This window comes from Thermobia domestica, chromosome 14, assembly GCF_964235325.1.
Source record: "Thermobia domestica chromosome 14, izTheDome1.hap1.1, whole genome shotgun sequence".
NCBI classification, from domain to species: domain Eukaryota; kingdom Metazoa; phylum Arthropoda; class Insecta; order Zygentoma; family Lepismatidae; genus Thermobia; species Thermobia domestica.
In genome coordinates, this window is record NC_137467.1 from 14,659,720 (window position 1) to 14,681,096 (window position 21,377).

Genomic DNA, 21,377 nt, shown 5'->3' on the forward strand with positions numbered 1-21,377 from the left:
AGAGATTTCTGTTGATTGCACTTCTTTATGATGTATAAATTATTTGGGGTATTATTATTATTATCTTACAGGTGCTTTTGGAGTTGATTTCTCATACGATGTAGATACGGTCGAAGAAGGCGTAAGCAAAGTTGCCAAAGGACTCTTGCAACATGGTGTTACAGCATTTTGCCCAACTGTTGTCACCTCACCACCACATGTCTACAAAAAGGTTAGTTACAAAAAAAAAAAAAAAAAAAAAAAAAAAAAAAAAAAAAAAAAAAAAAAAACGTAGCAACGTAGCTAGTAAGCATTGATCGTATGACTCACAAAGTTATTACAAAAGTGGCACAAGTTCAGCTGGATGGTGCATAAATTCGCTGTTATTTCTGGTTTTCTAGAGCAGAGTTTGCTACCCGCTTAACTGGAACTGCCCAGCAATACTGGATCAACAGTAAAATACTGTAACCGTACTGAAAACCCAACCTTGGACCTCACGTGCCAATAATCAGGGACGTACGCAAGGGTTATCCTGGTGGTCCAGATCATCCTCCCTCGCTGAAATCCCGACTTTTGTGTAAACGTAGTATAATGTTAGGGCTGGTTTTACAAATTTAAATATAATTTATTCTTATATTAAGTTTGTACCCCTCCTGAAACATTTTCCTGGGCATGTGCCTGGTAATCATCATCTTTACGGGTGCAAAAATTATGAGAAATATACAAGGATTGAATTTACCCATTATCCTCTCATGCTTCCGAGAGTAAATTTTACATGAGTACTACTGGTTTTGGATTTTTAAAAAATCCATAAGCATACACATTTACTAAAACTCTTATTCTATGTGCAACTGCAAAACTAAAAAATTGAAACCACTCCTCCTACATTCTGGTTATAGTTTATTTTGATTGGTCGCCAAGGCAATTATAATGAGCCTAACGGATTTAAATAATTTATAATAAAGTATTAAAGTTTTAATATGTTAAACGCAATGGACTTCCGAAATTAATTTATTTTCTTTTAGTTACATGACCGTGTCTAGAATGGAGGAATGAGGACGAGTTGTTTTCAATCAAAAAGAATGACATGAAATTACCTTTTCTAAGGTAACTTCATGCTATTGTTAGCTTGTAGTACCAGAAATTCGAAGTTAGCAGTAGTCTGGTATTTGGCCGATTCATATTCAATTATACCAAATAATTGAATATGAATCGGGACCCTTCTTGGTAAACTGAGAATTTATATGGATGTACTAATCATATTTCAGTAGTAAATTCCTAATAAAATAGTACTGTTAAAATTAATTTACCATATTCATTATTTCCTTCTGTAATGATAATGCACCACCTCGTGTTTTATTCATTAGGCTTTCGATGGTAACTCTGTTATATGTTGATATTTATGACGGTTTATTGTTATAACGATCGCAAGAGTGTAAATATATCTCAGGATTCAGTTACACACAGTGAATATGATCTTGCGTGGACTTCCAAGTTTAAAGTAATTGTGTTGAATATTCATATATTACTACAGTGAAACCTGTCAACTTGGCCACCTCTCTAAGTTGGCCACCTGCTTATCTTGGCCTAGTTCGTCTTGAACCTGCATTTTCCCATAAGACATTCGTTTCTTACTACTCTATAAGTTGGCCGCCTGTCTATCTTGGAAGTTGGCCACACTGAAGCAATGTTTACCCTATGATGATAATGATAAATTTACCTGCGTATCTTGGCCACGAAAAATACAGTTTTGTTATTTTTCTTAACTCTTCCGAATTCCCATATGAGAGGCAGATATTCTGTATTTTTGATGGACACAAAGAAGTATAGATTCGCACGATTTGTTCTTGGAGGTCAATGGCCAGAACACTACCCTCATAAAAGGGTGGTGAAGGAAGATGTGAATAAGAAAAAGCACGTACAGGAATTCAGGAAATGGTTGTACATATTTGTTTACCCTGTCTGTTTTGGTAAAACCATTAGCTATATCGGCTCCTTTCATCAGTGGGAAGCTTTAGTAATTCCGGAAAATTCTCAAGGTTAAAGCTCAATTGTCATTTATTGGCACCTGGCTGCATGTCAAAAGGTAGCGGAGGTTTTGAGATATGAATTCCCTCAAGATTTTCTCAAAACATCTTTTGCTCCGAGGGAAACACTTCTAGGTCATTAACAAGAGGTAGTTAACTACAATATTAGAATGTGCATATCTGACAAAAGGAATAAAGCAAATATGTCTAGAATGAACCACCATTCAGTAACAGCTGAAAAGAAGTCGTATTAATTGCATATGAATTTCTCAATTTATAACTTAGCTTTTCTTGTTTTCAATCTGAATAACTCAGTGTGCTATATCAATTTCAATAAACTGCGTACATACACTTCTATTTCACGGTTGTTTGTGTTATTGTGTTTCCAATCCGAATAATCCAATGTACCAGACTAGTTTTCAGGAAGAGAAAGGTATGCATATGTATTAGAGCGCCGATCCTGGAGGGACCGAGGGGGCCCGGGCCCCTCAAAGCTCATGTGGCCCCTATTTTATTTATGAGTTTACAATATTTGGTATGATTTGAGTGCAATTTGTCTTAAAATCTTCATATATATACCTTCTGCATCTGAATGCTCCCCCCCCCCCAAATTTACAGAAAAATCGGCGATCTTGCATACTATAGTAATATTTTCTAGTACTGTATATTTTTATGATTACTCTATATACATTTATAAGTAGTTGTCGTGCCACTGCTTATTAAAATTTTACAATCAAGTAATACTAGAAATCCTATTCTAAAAATACACAAATCACACTTATTTTCTGTAAGTTGGCCACTTTTCGATGGAACCGATGGTGGCCAACATAGACAGGTTTCACTGTAGTATCACACCGAAACTATCTTATTACATATTCTTAAATTATACTAAATACTAAAGTCAAAGGTCAGGTACTACCCACTACTAATACATGTTGAATCAAATAACTCAATTCCACTAAACATTTTAATATAAATGAAATATTCATTTGAAATATAGAAAGAGGTTGGAAGAAAGAAAGAACAAAAAAATATCTGTATAACAGAATATAATAAAGTTCAAAAGTAAGATTTAATTTTCTTCTCATTAAAACATATTTGACTAATGAGTTTCAAGAAAATGGTATTACATTTGAGATTAAGTATCTAACACATCGGTAACCAAATTACTAAAACATAAGTAACATTACTGTGCATACATATATTACACATTTTAGGAAGTTTCATAGCGTTCGAGTATGTGAAGTTTTAATAAGCATGTTCAGAAAACAAAATTTGTTTCTTAGCTCCACCAGTAGTGTGGCATTACGATCTTATACTATACGAAGAATGGTTGATAATAAAGCGTCCAATAGTGAACCACGTTCTTTGAGGTACTTGAAAGAGTTTTAAATTAGCGAAGTAACAAAATAATAATAATAATAAAATAATAAAAAAACAAAATCCTTGAAGATATTGTAATTAATTAGAACTTTGAGTCTCTTCGCTCACATCCAATTAAATCTTAAATAGTTCGATAAGAAAAAAATCTGTATTGAGTCCTATCTCGATTCGATTGTAGTTTAAAATTTCACTTAGAGTACACAGCACACTTTCATAAATATATATATATATATATATATATATATATATATATATCACTGCTTCTGATCAGCACTTCAACTGATCTGCTTAAAGGAACTGTATCGGTTTACTTATTTATACGTATCATAGCTAAAGAAAATTAGATTTCCACACAGAAATCATGTCTCATCCGGGAATAGCATATTTAGTCATTATGAGGAACTTTAAGTGGTCGATTGTAGTCTATGAATTGATAAACATTTCTAGAAAACTACATGGTGATGAGATTTTTTTTTTTTTTTAAATTGATGTTGCTTGTGGAGATATGTATTGATTAATTATAACTTCATGAACTAACATTTTAGTATTTCCACTTAACATAACAATTGCAAAGACTTCTTAGATTAAGATATATATATATATATTTTGGGACAGCTTCTTAACTTTGATTTCACTAAGTTGGAAAGATATAATTTGGTATTCCTGATGCTTGGTTTAGACTTTTACTATATTACTTTCCACCACTGATTTTGAAATCACTATTTCACTGAGAAATTGATGCATAACTATGTCTCTTCATCCAAATTTACAAATTTTTAGCAGTGTTGCATGTTAAGTATACACAAATATTGTACTGTAATTGTATTAAAATGAGCAAATATATATATAAACAAATTCAAACAAAATATGTTTAGCACCCCGAATGGCAATTCGAACAATCTACTGGTAGGTAGGAACTCGACGAAAATCATGTAGAATCGGAAAATACAAGGCTAACTTTACATTTCGTTACTTACTTCAAACATTTCGTAATGATTAGTTACATATGTTTCATCGTAACATTATAATTCCCTGTAATCATATAACATATCACAATTCAGTTTTACTTTTCAACCCTTTTCACACATTACGGTCCCCATTACATACGACATATTTATATAGAATGTTCTTCGGTGCTAGGAAGCTTTATGCTATTATACCTTACAACATGACTTTGGGTGAATAAAATTATTAAAACAAGGCTACTTCAAAAATAGGTAATGGACGAAAAAAAATAGTATTTGTAAGATCAATAATTTTCTTTAAATACATTCAAATGTATCAACATCTGTAACAAATAGGACGAGAGATAACAAAATCAGGAGGTATATTGTGATTCTTCCTATACAGAATGGGTATTTGCACTCAGCTCAACAAGGAAATACGATGTCAGTTAAGTTATGTCGCAAGAAACCGGAAAGAAAAAATTCACATGTCTGCCACTGTTTTACTTTAAAAATAATAAAATAAAATAATAATAATAATGATAAATAAAATAATGAAATATTGTTGTTTGTTTTCTTGTATGATGTTCCCTTTCCTTGAGATTACATGCTATGTTGAATGTATCACTGACTAGTGACACCGAACCTACTGGGCCCGTATGGGCTCGTCATCAGCAGTCACTGATACACTCACCAAGCCAATCATCTACGGAAAATAGAACTCAAATTTTGGCCCGAAATATATAGCTTCCAAACTCTGTTCCATCTCAACCCGCAGCCCGATATCCAGGCCTGCAGTTCATCATTCACATCCCATCCGGAAATAGGTTGTGAACCACGACTACAGACACAGGACACCGACCTCCGAGTGGAGCTGGCACTGAGCACAAAGAAGATCTTGATGTTGTTTGTGAAAGCCCTATCTGAATTTAAAAAAAAAAAAAAAAACCTCTTGAAACAGAATTTTGTAATAAATAAAAAAAGAATCCAAACTGAGATTTTGATAGAAATTGATAAAATGAGAAATTTCTACAGATTCGGTTGTTTTCAACTCGGTCACACTAAGGAAAGTCTCTTCCCTGAATTTCACAGCTATCTCATTTCCCCAGTAAACTTATTTCCGCACATATTGCTCTTATTTCTATCATGCTTCGCATGCATACCAAAACATCGACTACGTATTTCTACTATTTCTTAAAATTACAAGCTAGTTAGATTTCGTATTCAAAAAGAAAGATGCATTCACGGCTAGTAAGTTTTATTTTCTTTCAAAATATTCATGAATGTAACACAAAATATTCGTTAACAGGAAAATATTTACATTGAACTGACATACCCATCAAAATAAAATTTAATAAAATCGATTTCTATACTTTCAAAGCCAAAAACATTATTTACTTTTGTTTATATTCTTGAAATATTATATTCTTTGATATTCATTGAATATTCTTGCCTTCTAGAGCATTTTCATGGTATCGACACGCAAAACAAACAAAAGAATACAATAGTAAATACAAAACACTACCGAAAATAATAAATTCACTGCCTACAGATTGTGGTTAGCTTAATTTGCCTTTTGTTTACATATATTCCTTGGTGCTTACACTCTTCTGTGCATCGAGATCGTGGCCGGCGTAGAGGATTTACGCTCTTCGCGACCTCTTGTCAGCTCGGACCCACATGACAATCTAGCACAGGCAAGACATGCATATAATATATTCACACAACTTAAACCTAAAGCCCTAATCTAACTAAACTAACTTAACCTAAACAAGTATATATATTTAAAAAAAAAAATCACACATACATTTCCTAAAGCACCATACTTAACTTGCATTTATATTTTATTTTCGCTACCACACTTCTACCGAAGACGCAGTGGTTAGTTTTGCATTAGTGTCGTTCTGAATTAATTTCTTAAAAGAAGAAAATTATTTACTAGACATTATCAACATTGTAATTCTAACTTGATGGGTATCAGTTTTCTAAAATAGTACGTAGGTTTAACCTATTGATGAACGTTTTCGGTTATCGGTACGCAAGATGCATGTACCCTTGCACTAGACAAATAGCCGTGATACTGACACTTGTTTACATCTTCAACATTCATAATCATTCTACGTCAAACCAAAGAAAACACGCCAAAATGAATAAAGGTTGAATTTTGAGCAGAATTACCGAAATAAATAATTTCTAGATTTTGGGGAATCTAAAACATCTTTCATCACTGGGGAAAATGTGTGTGTGGTACACACATTTTCTTGAGATTACGACAATCGCTCTGCTGAGATTCTAGCTTTCTTTCCCCCCCATCGAATGAAAACACGATGTCACATTGCCTAAATCTACATGCGTGCGGCGTTGAGGGAAACTTTACGAATTTAGTGCTTCATATTACGAGTATTACACAAACACCAGAAAATATATTCACTCATGATAGTTTGCCAGAACAAGGAAAAATTTGAATCCAAATACCTGAGTTTCACTTTCACTGTTCCTTACTTACTTGACATCCTCTTCTTACACCAAGATTAAACGGATATGTTAAACAACAAAAAAGTCCTGATAACTTCCACCCGAGGTTCCTGGGAAACTCGTGATACGTGGTCTCAAAAATAGGTTTTTGGAAACTCCTTCAGCACCTTTCCAGAAAAGCCATCGAGCGTGGCTTGACTTCTTCTTCCTCGGGTCTGCACCACTACTCAATATTCTTTCTCTCTCTTCCACCGTCTCCTCTTTCTTCTCTTAGGTTCTCTGGTTGACCGAGAACGCAAAATTTGCTAAGGAGCTCATTCCATACCACTGGATAGCTACAGGCTAGTATCCGTTATGTTATGCGAAATTACTTCACAATTGTCTTATTTCCGGATTAACAATTTGTTGAAACACCAAATGTCGTACAGTTATCTCTTCCAATATTCGCCAAAACGAAGAATTTGACACAATTTTCACGTGATTACAAATTATTCCACTTTTTCGCAGACGCTAAACACTGCACGTCTGACTCTTGAAATGGCTGACGCCGTAATACAAAGAGTTACGAGAAGATGATCCCCAATTGGAAGATAATTATGACGTAATCATAGGATGATAGGCTTCTGAGTGAAGATCAAAGAGAACCGAAATCTCAGCCGCAGCTGTGATTGTGGATTAGCCAATCAGATAATTTTACTTCGAAACAAAGAGATGCACCAAGAAGAAATTATGGCTGACTTTATTAATTTGGAATTTTGAAGAAGATTTTACGAAATAAATTTTTAGCTTTCTTGTGAAGATTCCCTATGCCGAAATATGAATAGAAATGAACTGAAAACCATTGAAAAAGTCGAAATACACACTTATTTGTCTAAAATAATAATATATTCATGGATAAATGCGTAAAACATATAAAATATAATTAATAATCATGTAATCTTCATCCAACATATATTGAAAAATTTTGTTTTACAAAATTTACGCAAAATTCTCAACCTACGGTTTGCTCTACTATAAAATAAAAGTTTCTTTTAACATTCTAAATAAATTTTAAAATTTTCTACCAACATACAAGGTGCTCAAAGGCATCGGGCCATGTTACATTATGCTGAGCATAAGGTAACATCCTCCGGGAGCTTCGGAGAAAAAAAAAAAAACCTGAACTTATGAGTTCTTCTTAAGTTGTTTTTTTTTTTTTTTTTTTTTGTTACTACTAAATTACTAGAGACTATACAAGATAAAACATCTTCTTTTTTTTTTTCTTTCAATTCTAATTACAACTATACATTCTAATCAAGCTTAACCTAATCTTAACCTATAACTGGTTTTTTTTCTTTTTTTTTTTTTTCATCCTTCTAATAATTCCTTTCTCTTCTCTTCTGAACAGCGAAACAGTTTCAGATTGTCAAAACTCTGAACTCCTATATTTTCTCCCTTCAGAGTCTGCAATCTCGCTGAATTTCGAGATACAGATACCACTTGGTAAGGTCCGACGTATGTGTGCATAAATTTTGCAAACACCTTTTTGGGTATTGACGATATATGGTGAGTTTTCACCATCACCAAAGAACCTTCCGTGACGATGTCTTGCTGTTTCCGCAGCTTTCTTTCCTTCTTCGGTTCTGCTGCCGGAACAGAAACTACAAATTTCTTGTCTTCATTTACCTGCACCGTCTCTTTGGGCCAAATGAAGTTTTCCTTGAAGCTCTTGGATGCTGAATACGTTAAGAAACGCTCCGCTGGAGTACATCCGAGAGCATCACACCAAGAGTGATTGCACAAATCTTGGGCTGCTTTTAGAAAATTACTCCATTTGGACTGGTTGTCACTGCAATACAGGCGGAGAATGCGATGAAGGTCACGATGTCTGCGTTCGATAATGCCATGTGAAGCCGGATGGTATGGCGTGGTAAGTATATGTTTTATCCGGTGTTTTTGACAAAACTCCTTCCAGAAGCGCGACAAGAACTGCGGACCTTGGTCACTCACCAAATACTTCGGGTATGGTAGCTGATAATAATATCTCTTTTCAAGGACCGCCACAATCTCTCTTGTGTGTGCCGTCCGAAGAGGGAAGAAACACACAAAACGACTGTAGACGTCCAGGATGGACAAGATATATTTATATCCTTGGCTCTTAGGAAGAGGCCCGACCAGGTCGAGGCATTGCTTCTCAAAAGAAGAAGACGCCTCAACATGACAGGGCTCCTTTCTAATCACCCTGTAGGAGTATTTGGTTCGTGCACAAAGAAGGCACTCTTGGATATACTTTGTAAAAGTCTCACGCATACCTCTCCAATGAAACATGGCCTTAGCGAACGACAAACATCGCTTCACTCCAAAATGGCCTTTGTTGTGAATTGCCGAAACAATATTTTTCACTGAGCTGGAAGGAATGACCAGCAACCAAACAGAATTTTGAGAATTTCTGACATAAACTAAATTATTCTCCACACGTACCCGAGTATTGTTTTGACAACCCTTCCAAATGGTATGTAGTTTTCTACAATACGGATCTTTCCGCTGTTCTCGCTTCAGTTCCGTGACATTCAAGAAGTCCGTGTCCTCCGCGGTCAAGAAATTTACAAAATGATCCTCTTCTGCCTGAGGAATCTCTGGAGGATAGCGACTCAACAGGTCTGCGATTTCATTGTCCGTGCCTTTTATGTGAATGAACTGAAGATCAAAGCGTTGCAGTTTAAGCAGAAGACGAGTTGTTCGAGCATCTAGGTTCTTTAAACTGAAAGCATACGTGACTGCAGCATTGTCACAGTGGACCGTAGTCCGTCGACCCAATATGAAGTATGAAAATTTTTCGCAGAGGAAAAGAACTGCAGCTAATTCCAACTGGAACACTGACAACGAGGCCTCATGCGGTTTTATTCGCCGACTCGCATACGCAATAACCTCCGGATCATCCTGTCCCGGGGGATATTGCGCCACATAGCCGGCCAACGACTCCGCAGATGCATCGCTGTACAAATGAAAATCAAGATTGAAGTCCGGTTGAGCAAGTGCGGGAGGACTACTTAAAAGTTCTCTCAACTGATCGAATTTTTCCAGTAACTCCGGAGAGTATTCAATCTTTCGGTCCTTTTTCAGAAGATCATAAAATGGAGCTGTTAACCCCGCAAAGTCAGGAAAATGTCGCTTTCGCCATCCCACGAGACCAAGAAATCTTCGTAAAGCTTTCTTAGTTCGCGGCAGAGGAAAGTGACGGATGGCCTCGTTACTTTTGGGATTAATTTTGACTGAAGATCCTGAAATTATGTGGCCAAGAAAAGGAATTTGTGATTGAAGGAAATTACACTTTTGAAAATTGAGCGAAAGATTTGCCGAACGAAGAGTTTCGAAGACTTTTTCCAAATGCTGAAAGTGTTCGTCAATAGATGATGAAAAACAAAGGACGTCATCGAGGTACACAATAAGAAAGTTTTTGAAAGGTTCTAAGCCGAAAAAAGTATGCATGATTGATTGGAAAACTGCTGGAGATGACTTCAAACCCATGGTTAGACGTGTCATTTGATACTGACGACCTTTGTAAATGAAACTGACGTATTTGTAAGAGTCTGGATGGATCGGGACACTGTGATATGACTGCGTACAGTCCAATGAGGTGAAAATGGTTGCACCACTGACTCGTGCGATTAGATCAGAGATCGGTTCGACTTGAATCTTTGGTGCAATCACACGCTCATTGATACCACGCAAATCGACTACAGGCCTTAGCTCTCCAGACGCCTTACGCACAATATGTACCGGACATCTGTAAGGTGAAGGACCTTCTATGATGATTCCGAGTTTCAACCATTTGTCCAGCACTTGCTCGAATTCTTTCTGGAGGTGAACAGGTACAGGATACAACTTTCCTACCACGGGAACGTCGTCTGAAAGCTGTATTCTATACGGCTCAACCTTCACGACTCTGGGATTCTCTGTAAAAAGACAACGAAACCTGGTCAACAAGGAAAATAACCGATTCCTAGAATCCGAATCCAAATCAGTTCTCTGCGAAACAAAATTTTGAATATCTTCTTTCGAAATAGCTGGTTGGTACAAAGAGTCTTCCTCCTCATCTGATGATACTTCCGCAACTGTGACTCGACAACAATGCTGCTTTTCCATGTTGATGGAGATGGTCTGTCCCGAATCAGTCTCAAGAGAGACTTCTTTCGTCTTACAATTTAGAAGAACATTATAACGAATGAAAAAGGGGAAACCTAGAATGCAATCTGTTTTCAATTTGTGAATCACATATACCGGAACCTCGAAAACGTAATCTTGAATTGTGAAATTTAGAATCTGAAAACCCTTGACTTGAAAAGATTCGTCTCCTGCGAAACCTCGTAATGATATGTTGGATTTTGGACGAAGTTTAGCTGACGGATAAATCTCCTTGATCCTCCTCCAAACGTCTCCAGACAACAAATTCGTATCCGCTCCAGAATCCAGAATGCAAACTAGAATTAAACTTCCAACTGAACAACTTAACGTGGGCGAAGGATAAGTTAAAAGGATACCTTTTCCCGCACTGGAGTCACACTCCTTCTCGTCGATCACGAAACGAATCGAGAACAGAGGCGTGCCCAATTTTGTTTCCCGATTTTCGGAATCTGCCAAAACATTGAATTTCGAATTTAGAAGGTTAGTATCAAAATCGAACGAGGTTGGTACCAAATTGGAATTTTGACTACTCGCTAACCGATCTTGTTCTTTCTGGGGAGTTGAGGAATCCACATCGCAGTCCACACTCTCCCCTAATGAGGGCTGCGATATGCATTTCCCAAACTATTCCCGTTCGTTTCCGGTGGCTGAGCCATCGTCGGTACGAATGACGTGTATTGCGGAGGCCATCCAGTGGACATCGCCATGTTCACTCCTGGGGAAGAAGTGGACGTGGGAGCCGCCACTCCCCCTCCAGGAAGTAAATTCGGCGCGTATCCCGGATAGGCTTGCGCTCCTGCTGAGGTCATCGCGTTCGGCGCGCATGTCTGAGATGTACCCCGAGGATACCCATAACTCATCGCTGCTGGATAGTAGCGTTGGTTGTACCCATACGGAGCATTCCGATTTCCATTACTCTCTCTTACCCAATTCGGTCTTCCTTGATTGGGCCATGGTCTTCGAGACTGGAAGTTCCTTCTTCGACCCCGATTTCCGGAAAATCGGTCATCTCCTTTGCCATTGGAATTTCCTTCCTTCCTCTTGCTTTCGTCTTCCTCCGTCTGAGACGAAGTATCTTTGGTGGATTGTTTCCCTGACTTTTCTGTCTTTTTGACGACTTTCGCCTGACGCACCTGAAAGCGTCTAAACTTCTTGTCCGTGACCGGTTCACTAGGCTCTGGATGTCCCTCTATTTCAGCTATTTTCACCATAAGGTGTTGAATGTTCTTTGGCTCAACAGCTCTTAACAACCTGGCGTCACCAGCTGGTAAGCAATCCAAGACTATCTCTATCAGTTCACTTTCATCCGGGTGTTGAGCCACCGCATAATATTCTGCCACTATTTTCCACGCAAAGTCCGTTAATCGGCTGTACTTTGCTCGATCGTATTTCATTCCCTGAATGAACTTCTTTTGCAACCTTTCCATTCTCGCCGAAAAATAGTGTTCTCGGAACAGACGCACAAAATCCGCGTAACTATTTATGTCTTGACATACAGTCTGGAACCATGTCTTGGCCCCAGCTGTTAAGCAACAAGGTACCAAGGTTAGACGTTCGTGTTCAGACGCCGAAATTACCTTAAAAGTTTGTTCCAAATTTTCTAGAAATGTTCTAGCCAAACCGTATTCACCAGAAAATGTAGGTAAGTGATTTAATTCAGAGAGCCTTAAATTTAGAGTTCGCTTACCAATGCCTTCCTCGCTTCTACTGGGGTTCACGGGAGAATTGTGGCCAACCACGGGGCTCTTTGCACCCAATTGATTTTGACCGAAAATGGAATAGTGTTGGTAATTTTGTCCAGAAATTAAGTTGTCTGGCATTGATACCACCGCGTGACCACATATTCCCTCCTGAACTCCAGCACACGAAGGAGTCATGTCTGCTACACCACCAGAGGACACCACATGGTTCAACCGACAACTAGGATTGGAAAATCCTGACACCTGAGGCGAAACTAACAATGGATTCGACCTCCTGGACAACGCCTGACTACCTATTGTCTCAACACCAGACATATGTGACTTGTTTAAATTCAACGTACGTGAAGATAATTCAAAGGGAAAGACATTTGTGCCGTGAATGTTGGTCGGCTGACAGACAGAGACAGTCACCGTGGGAATAGTACGAGTCTCCCCAACTGAAGAGACCGGTACATCCACTTGGATGTCTGACTCGGTCCCGTCAGACTCGATTCCATCACCGACAACAAAGTCTCGCGCTCGCTTACGACCACACCGTTTATCTTTTCTTTGGTTTGTTTTTCCCTCTAACGTCTGAATCCTGGCTTCAAGTGCCTGACACGACCTTTGGGTACTGAGTTCGAGATGTGAGAACTCCTTTGTCAAGTCGTCACATCGTCGATTCTGCGCTTCAACCGATAACCGGAGACCTTCCTCAACGGCATCGACCCGCGCGTCTATTTTATTCTGATAATTCCCAACAGAGGTATATAAGTCGCGAACTTCCGACCTAACCGCCTCTACGTCTTCGTTCACATGGGCTACTTTTTCATTTATCGTTTGTAACAATTCAAATTTTACATTATCGAATTTCTCGTTCATATCCTGGAATTTACTATCGACCTTTTCGAACTTTTCATTCAGCGTTAATGTTAGAGTTTGACTGAAGCGTTCCATCATGGCCGCGAAGTCCGTTAGTTGCACATTTGAACCGGAAGCTACGTTTCCTCGACTTCCTTCCTCTTTATCAGAATTGTTCGGACTACCACGCGTTCCACGTTCGCCTTCATCACTATCAGTTTCCGAAGATTTCGGCAGTGGCAACACTGTCGCCTGTTTCGCCAGGCAGGGCTTACATAGCCACGGCTCACTACTTTTGTCTAACTCCTGTACTTGTTCCTCGGATAAACCATAACATTGGGCATGTACCCATCTAAAACAGCTGTCACAATAAACACTAAACCCAGCAATTTCGTCTGAACAGCATATATATTCACTCGGATGCCGAGATTCGTTACTTGATCTGCTACCCACAGACATTTCCACTTTCATTGAAGATTGTTTCCCACAACATCACGCACATATAGATTCAGAAGTGACCATGTTTCATTCAATGTAGCGATTGTCGTAATTATCCCCATTACAAATACTCTGCTGTGATTGTTTGCTTTCCTTAGCGCTCGCGTAGGATTGAAACAACAGAAATCCTGGCTGGGTCGCCATTTTTACTTTAAAAATAATAAAATAAAATAATAATAATAATGATAAATAAAATAATGAAATATTGTTGTTTGTTTTCTTGTATGATGTTCCCTTTCCTTGAGATTACATGCTATGTTGAATGTATCACTGACTAGTGACACCGAACCTACTGGGCCCGTATGGGCTCGTCATCAGCAGTCACTGATACACTCACCAAGCCAATCATCTACGGAAAATAGAACTCAAATTTTGGCCCGAAATATATAGCTTCCAAACTCTGTTCCATCTCAACCCGCAGCCCGATATCCAGGCCTGCAGTTCATCATTCACATCCCATCCGGAAATAGGTTGTGAACCACGACTACAGACACAGGACACCGACCTCCGAGTGGAGCTGGCACTGAGCACAAAGAAGATCTTGATGTTGTTTGTGAAAGCCCTATCTGAATTTAAAAAAAAAAAAAAAAACCTCTTGAAACAGAATTTTGTAATAAATAAAAAAAGAATCCAAACTGAGATTTTGATAGAAATTGATAAAATGAGAAATTTCTACAGATTCGGTTGTTTTCAACTCGGTCACACTAAGGAAAGTCTCTTCCCTGAATTTCACAGCTATCTCATTTCCCCAGTAAACTTATTTCCGCACATATTGCTCTTATTTCTATCATGCTTCGCATGCATACCAAAACATCGACTACGTATTTCTACTATTTCTTAAAATTACAAGCTAGTTAGATTTCGTATTCAAAAAGAAAGATGCATTCACGGCTAGTAAGTTTTATTTTCTTTCAAAATATTCATGAATGTAACACAAAATATTCGTTAACAGGAAAATATTTACATTGAACTGACATACCCATCAAAATAAAATTTAATAAAATCGATTTCTATACTTTCAAAGCCAAAAACATTATTTACTTTTGTTTATATTCTTGAAATATTATATTCTTTGATATTCATTGAATATTCTTGCCTTCTAGAGCATTTTCATGGTATCGACACGCAAAACAAACAAAAGAATACAATAGTAAATACAAAACACTACCGAAAATAATAAATTCACTGCCTACAGATTGTGGTTAGCTTAATTTGCCTTTTGTTTACATATATTCCTTGGTGCTTACACTCTTCTGTGCATCGAGATCGTGGCCGGCGTAGAGGATTTACGCTCTTCGCGACCTCTTGTCAGCTCGGACCCACATGACAATCTAGCACAGGCAAGACATGCATATAATATATTCACACAACTTAAACCTAAAGCCCTAATCTAACTAAACTAACTTAACCTAAACAAGTATATATATTTAAAAAAAAAAAATCACACATACATTTCCTAAAGCACCATACTTAACTTGCATTTATATTTTATTTTCGCTACCACACTTCTACCGAAGACGCAGTGGTTAGTTTTGCATTAGTGTCGTTCTGAATTAATTTCTTAAAAGAAGAAAATTATTTACTAGACATTATCAACATTGTAATTCTAACTTGATGGGTATCAGTTTTCTAAAATAGTACGTAGGTTTAACCTATTGATGAACGTTTTCGGTTATCGGTACGCAAGATGCATGTACCCTTGCACTAGACAAATAGCCGTGATACTGACACTTGTTTACATCTTCAACATTCATAATCATTCTACGTCAAACCAAAGAAAACACGCCAAAATGAATAAAGGTTGAATTTTGAGCAGAATTACCGAAATAAATAATTTCTAGATTTTGGGGAATCTAAAACATCTTTCATCACTGGGGAAAATGTGTGTGTGGTACACACATTTTCTTGAGATTACGACAATCGCTCTGCTGAGATTCTAGCTTTCTTTCCCCCCCATCGAATGAAAACACGATGTCACATTGCCTAAATCTACATGCGTGCGGCGTTGAGGGAAACTTTACGAATTTAGTGCTTCATATTACGAGTATTACACAAACACCAGAAAATATATTCACTCATGATAGTTTGCCAGAACAAGGAAAAATTTGAATCCAAATACCTGAGTTTCACTTTCACTGTTCCTTACTTACTTGACATCCTCTTCTTACACCAAGATTAAACGGATATGTTAAACAACAAAAAAGTCCTGATAACTTCCACCCGAGGTTCCTGGGAAACTCGTGATACGTGGTCTCAAAAATAGGTTTTTGGAAACTCCTTCAGCACCTTTCCAGAAAAGCCATCGAGCGTGGCTTGACTTCTTCTTCCTCGGGTCTGCACCACTACTCAATATTCTTTCTCTCTCTTCCACCGTCTCCTCTTTCTTCTCTTAGGTTCTCTGGTTGACCGAGAACGCAAAATTTGCTAAGGAGCTCATTCCATACCACTGGATAGCTACAGGCTAGTATCCGTTATGTTATGCGAAATTACTTCACAATTGTCTTATTTCCGGATTAACAATTTGTTGAAACACCAAATGTCGTACAGTTATCTCTTCCAATATTCGCCAAAACGAAGAATTTGACACAATTTTCACGTGATTACAAATTATTCCACTTTTTCGCAGACGCTAAACACTGCACGTCTGACTCTTGAAATGGCTGACGCCGTAATACAAAGAGTTACGAGAAGATGATCCCCAATTGGAAGATAATTATGACGTAATCATAGGATGATAGGCTTCTGAGTGAAGATCAAAGAGAACCGAAATCTCAGCCGCAGCTGTGATTGTGGATTAGCCAATCAGATAATTTTACTTCGAAACAAAGAGATGCACCAAGAAGAAATTATGGCTGACTTTATTAATTTGGAATTTTGAAGAAGATTTTACGAAATAAATTTTTAGCTTTCTTGTGAAGATTCCCTATGCCGAAATATGAATAGAAATGAACTGAAAACCATTGAAAAAGTCGAAATACACACTTATTTGTCTAAAATAATAATATATTCATGGATAAATGCGTAAAACATATAAAATATAATTAATAATCATGTAATCTTCATCCAACATATATTGAAAAGTTTTGTTTTACAAAATTTACGCAAAATTCTCAACCTACGGTTTGCTCTACTATAAAATAAAAGTTTCTTTTAACATTCTAAATAAATTTTAAAATTTTCTACCAACATACAAGGTGCTCAAAGGCATCGGGCCATGTTACATTATGCTGAGCATAAGGTAACAACTGAATAACCCAACTCGCCACAATCCAGAAATACGACCGAAGAAGGTAGCAGATAGGCCCGAAACGTAATCACTGAGTAGGCCTGTACACTACAAACCAACATACAAGCAGCTAGAAAGACGTTTACGACTACTACGAATTGACACTCAAATTTATATGTCGATATATTAACATGTTTGGAGAAAATGGAGGGGGTGATATTAAAATAAGGAGATAGGCAGAACAAGAAAGAGTAAGGATTCGAATGAAATTCAGGCAAAGTTAGTTAATTGAGAGTAAATTAAAACTGTGAGTCGTTCTTTTTTTTTTTTTTTTTTTTTTTTTTTTTTTTTAAATCTTTGCAACTGGTTTAAATGCCAAATATATTTTTTCTCCTATTCCAAAAATATTGCTAGCATAAATTTAGACAATTTCCCAGCTCGTAGTCCTCGTTAATCCTCAAAAGGTGCATAAGTTTTAGGGTATGAAGAAGAAGTAAGAAATGAACATTGTTAGTTTCCCACGCTAACAAAAACAAGCGTTTAAACATTCGCTGAATATCCAAACTACTTCATAAACTCCGAAAGAATACCTCCCCCAAATATCGGGCTGATTGAAATGTCCCGACATGACCGCTGGAATTGCTGTGTCCTAGCATGGAAAACCAAGAGAAAACGCCCTAGGCGCCACCCTTAGGTTCCCCGCGCCCTAGTCGCTGTAATCTGCCAGAAACGTCCATGTCGGTTACGGCCGATGTACATCAAAGGGGTGGTTTGCGTGCTTAATTTTGAAATATTAAAAAAAAAAAAAAAAAAAATCGTGCTAGTTTTTTAAATGTCCGTAGAAGACTTCAATCCAAGAAATTAACTAATAATAATAATAAATTCAAAATTCCGACATTTTGGGAAAGAAAAACTGCCAAAATCCCAAAATAAGCTCACAAAGACATGCTCGCCACAGACATGCGCCGCGTTTCTAGAACGTAAGAGGAAATATATGTAAAGGGAGCGGCGTGTTATTTTATGCTACTCTCTTTTGCTTGACTCGAGTTAAGCCTGACTCTAATCTTTCAATTTATTCATCATTCATATCCTTAAAATCTTTATAGTTAACCTTTCTTGTATGTTAGTAGTATCTCCTTTCCTGGTTCAGTTATTTCATCATTCATTCCTTTTGTAGTTTTTTATATTTAAGCTTGCTTGTATTTTAATGTTACCTCTTCTCCTGGACGAAGAGATTGACGTTTGTAACATCCTTAAGTTTATTCGCAGTTAGTTTCAGCTGCTTCTGGAAGAGCAAAAACTTTATCATATAAATAGCCATTGCCATCCACCTGGCATGGTGAAAAGCGCCAGGGGTTTGTGTGAACTTTTCTTCAGTCTGTTCGCCCAAGGAGGCAAATGAAACAACCAGAAATTCTGTGTAATCGTCACATGGATGTGCAGTAAAATTCAATTGCATTTTCCAGGAAACTCAATGCATGGGATTTCAGGTCTGCTATGTCTCCTGCTTCGAATAATCTTTCTTCCATAACAGGATCATCGTCGAGTGCAGAGCTCCAATAATCGTGGTCAAGAGAATACCATTGCTCCTTGAACCGAGCAAACAGGGAGATATTCGGCCCTGCCGAAGGACCGTATTCGTACATGAAGACGTTGGACAGAATGACTTCCAAACTGTGATGCCGGCAGGCTATCCAGAGGAGCTTGTTACCCAACATCTGCTGAATATTGATGCAAGTTCCCTGCATAAGGTCGATATTCGATTCTGCTGCGTCGGAGATAAATCACTTAGTCTGATCCTGCAAGCCACATTCTAGGATTGCCGAACAACTGACTTCGGCTTGAACTATACCTGTGCTGTTAGGGATCTGCAGCAGAACCAAGCAGAGGTTCAATGCCGTTTCCAGTTACTACAGGGACGGCACTAAGGGTGGGCGGGGGTGGGCGACCGCCCACCCATCCGCCCACCCCAACAGAAGTAGGATAATGAAGGTGACATCCTGTACTTCAAAAGCAATAGGTATTACTATTGATTGTAATGTAATAGGTTCTAGGACCCTGTTTAATTCTGCAATGAACAATTACTTTATTTACAAACATAATTCCAGATACAGCTGAATGCCAATTTACACTGGAATAAGCAGTCTTCACCCTAAAAGTGAACATTTCCTTTCATTTGAGAAAATTGAACCACTTGTACGTCATTATGGATGTGATGTCGATAGTGTAGAGTTGTGATGAGCGCAAGAGTCTTGGTCTTGCATGCATGCAAGACCAAGACCAAGACCAGGAATCCCGATGCAAGACCAAGACCAAGACCAAGGGGTGCAAGACCAAGATCAAAACCAAGACTATACCTGCAAGACCAAGACCAAGATCAAGACTCTTGCGTAAGAGTCTTGCACAAGTACCGGTACTACTTTATTTTTTTTATAGAATATAAAAAAGAAGGGGAAAATCATTACGTCTTCTACTTGAACTTCTTGGCTTCAGTAAAAATGCTGCTGGAGTGAATGTGTTTCCAGTAGTTTATGCAAGCCGTGTAAGTCGATCTGCCCCTGTAGCATGTATGTCGTTTTCTGGATTGGTTGTTCGCATTTTCTGTAGACATTACTCGTTTTCAAGCGACGCATGTGTCATATTGAGCCATGTGAGCTTTTTTGGTAGACAACACCGTGTGCATTGGGTTTTCTCGCGGTTTTTCTGTTTCCTCCTTTTTTCATTCCACCATTTCAGTTATTTCTCATCATCAGCTATTCTACCATTATTGGCAGGTTACTTGCTGCAACGGAGAAGCTTCGATGTACGATGGTCCTCAGGTAGTCTCTTCGTCTTGACGTAGCAATTTTCTGTTTTAATACCTTCCTTCAACTACAGTCTTCTTCGCTTTCTCCCTCTCTTTCCTTACACCATACCCTCTAGCACGTCCTTCATAATACAGTTCTTCCTCATCCAATATCCCAACCAGTTCCTCTTCCTCCTCTAAACAATATCTAAAATTCTTCTTTCCTTCCCCTACTGCTAATATTTCTAACACCTCATTCGATTTCCGTTCAACCCAGCTAATTCTCTCCTTTTTTCTACATGCCCACGTTTCGAAAGCCTGCAATTTTTTAATCGCTGTGGCGTAATGTCAATGTTTCTGCCCCATAGCATACATATTGGAATCAGTAAAACAAAATCTCGATATTTAAATGAAAGTTTGTTTAATACAAAGATTAGCTAATCGTGGTTGAAAAGAAAAAAATCCGACGCCTTTAGAGTGTAAAAATAATTTTGCAATTCATGGCATTTCAATAATCTGTCTTTCTTGATTTTCTTTCATGCGTCTCAGGGGTAGCGTCTCCAGTTTGGGAACTAGTGGAGTATTAGATTGTTAAAAATATAAAAAGATTACGAAACGTTGTAATTTATCTTATAAGTAGAGAAGCTTGGGGGCCCATTGAAAAAAAAGGTTATCGCCTATGTTGTACACTATCATCATACTTACACGAAGGTAAACTATATTACATTTAGAAACATACATTGTATTTTTGTTACTATTGGCGCATTGTAGAATTTATCCAGAGTAAAATTTACCTATGAAAAGCATACGCTTTCATAAAAGCAAGACTTGCAAGACTCTTGCAGCAAGACCAAGACCAAGACTGGGTGTGCAAGTCCAAGACCAAGACCAAGGGTTCCAGCGCAAGACCAAGACCAAGGCCAAGACTGGATGTGCAAGACCAAGACCAAGACCAAGACGACCCCGGTCTTGGTCTTGGTCTTGCATTTGCTCATCACTAGTGTAGAGGTGGAAATGAAACTTCTTCCGAAACTTTTGAAATGTTATGAGGAGGAAAAGCAATACAAAATTACCTCTGTTTCTCAGTTTACTGAAGTGATGGATCGTTTCAAAATTGCTTTTCATGAAATTCACAAATTAGCCGTAATTGCTGTCACCATTCCTCCATTAAAGTGCAGGTATAAAAGTTTGTTGTAAGCTTGTTCGTACCATGTGATCAGCCCTTCATAGTTTAAAATACATTGTTGTTTCTGTGGATCATGATGAAGTTTTGTTAATTGCTATTTACTTCTTTATCCAATTTATAATTGTTTTATTATTTTTTTCAACTTAAGTTTCAATTTCAAAGATTTCTGT

General features: G+C 37.8%; 1 protein-coding gene across 1 annotated transcript in view; it reads left to right on the forward strand.

The window, feature by feature from the left end:
* LOC145669539 (N-acetylglucosamine-6-phosphate deacetylase) overlaps nucleotides 1-21,377 on the forward strand; it is a 63,240-nt gene that overhangs the window by 7,739 nt on the left and 34,124 nt on the right. Inside the window, exon 2 of the mRNA XM_081737725.1 lies at nucleotides 72-211. Within this exon, the coding sequence (XP_081593851.1) occupies nucleotides 72-211 (140 nt within the window). The remainder of the gene's footprint in view (nucleotides 1-71; nucleotides 212-21,377) is intronic.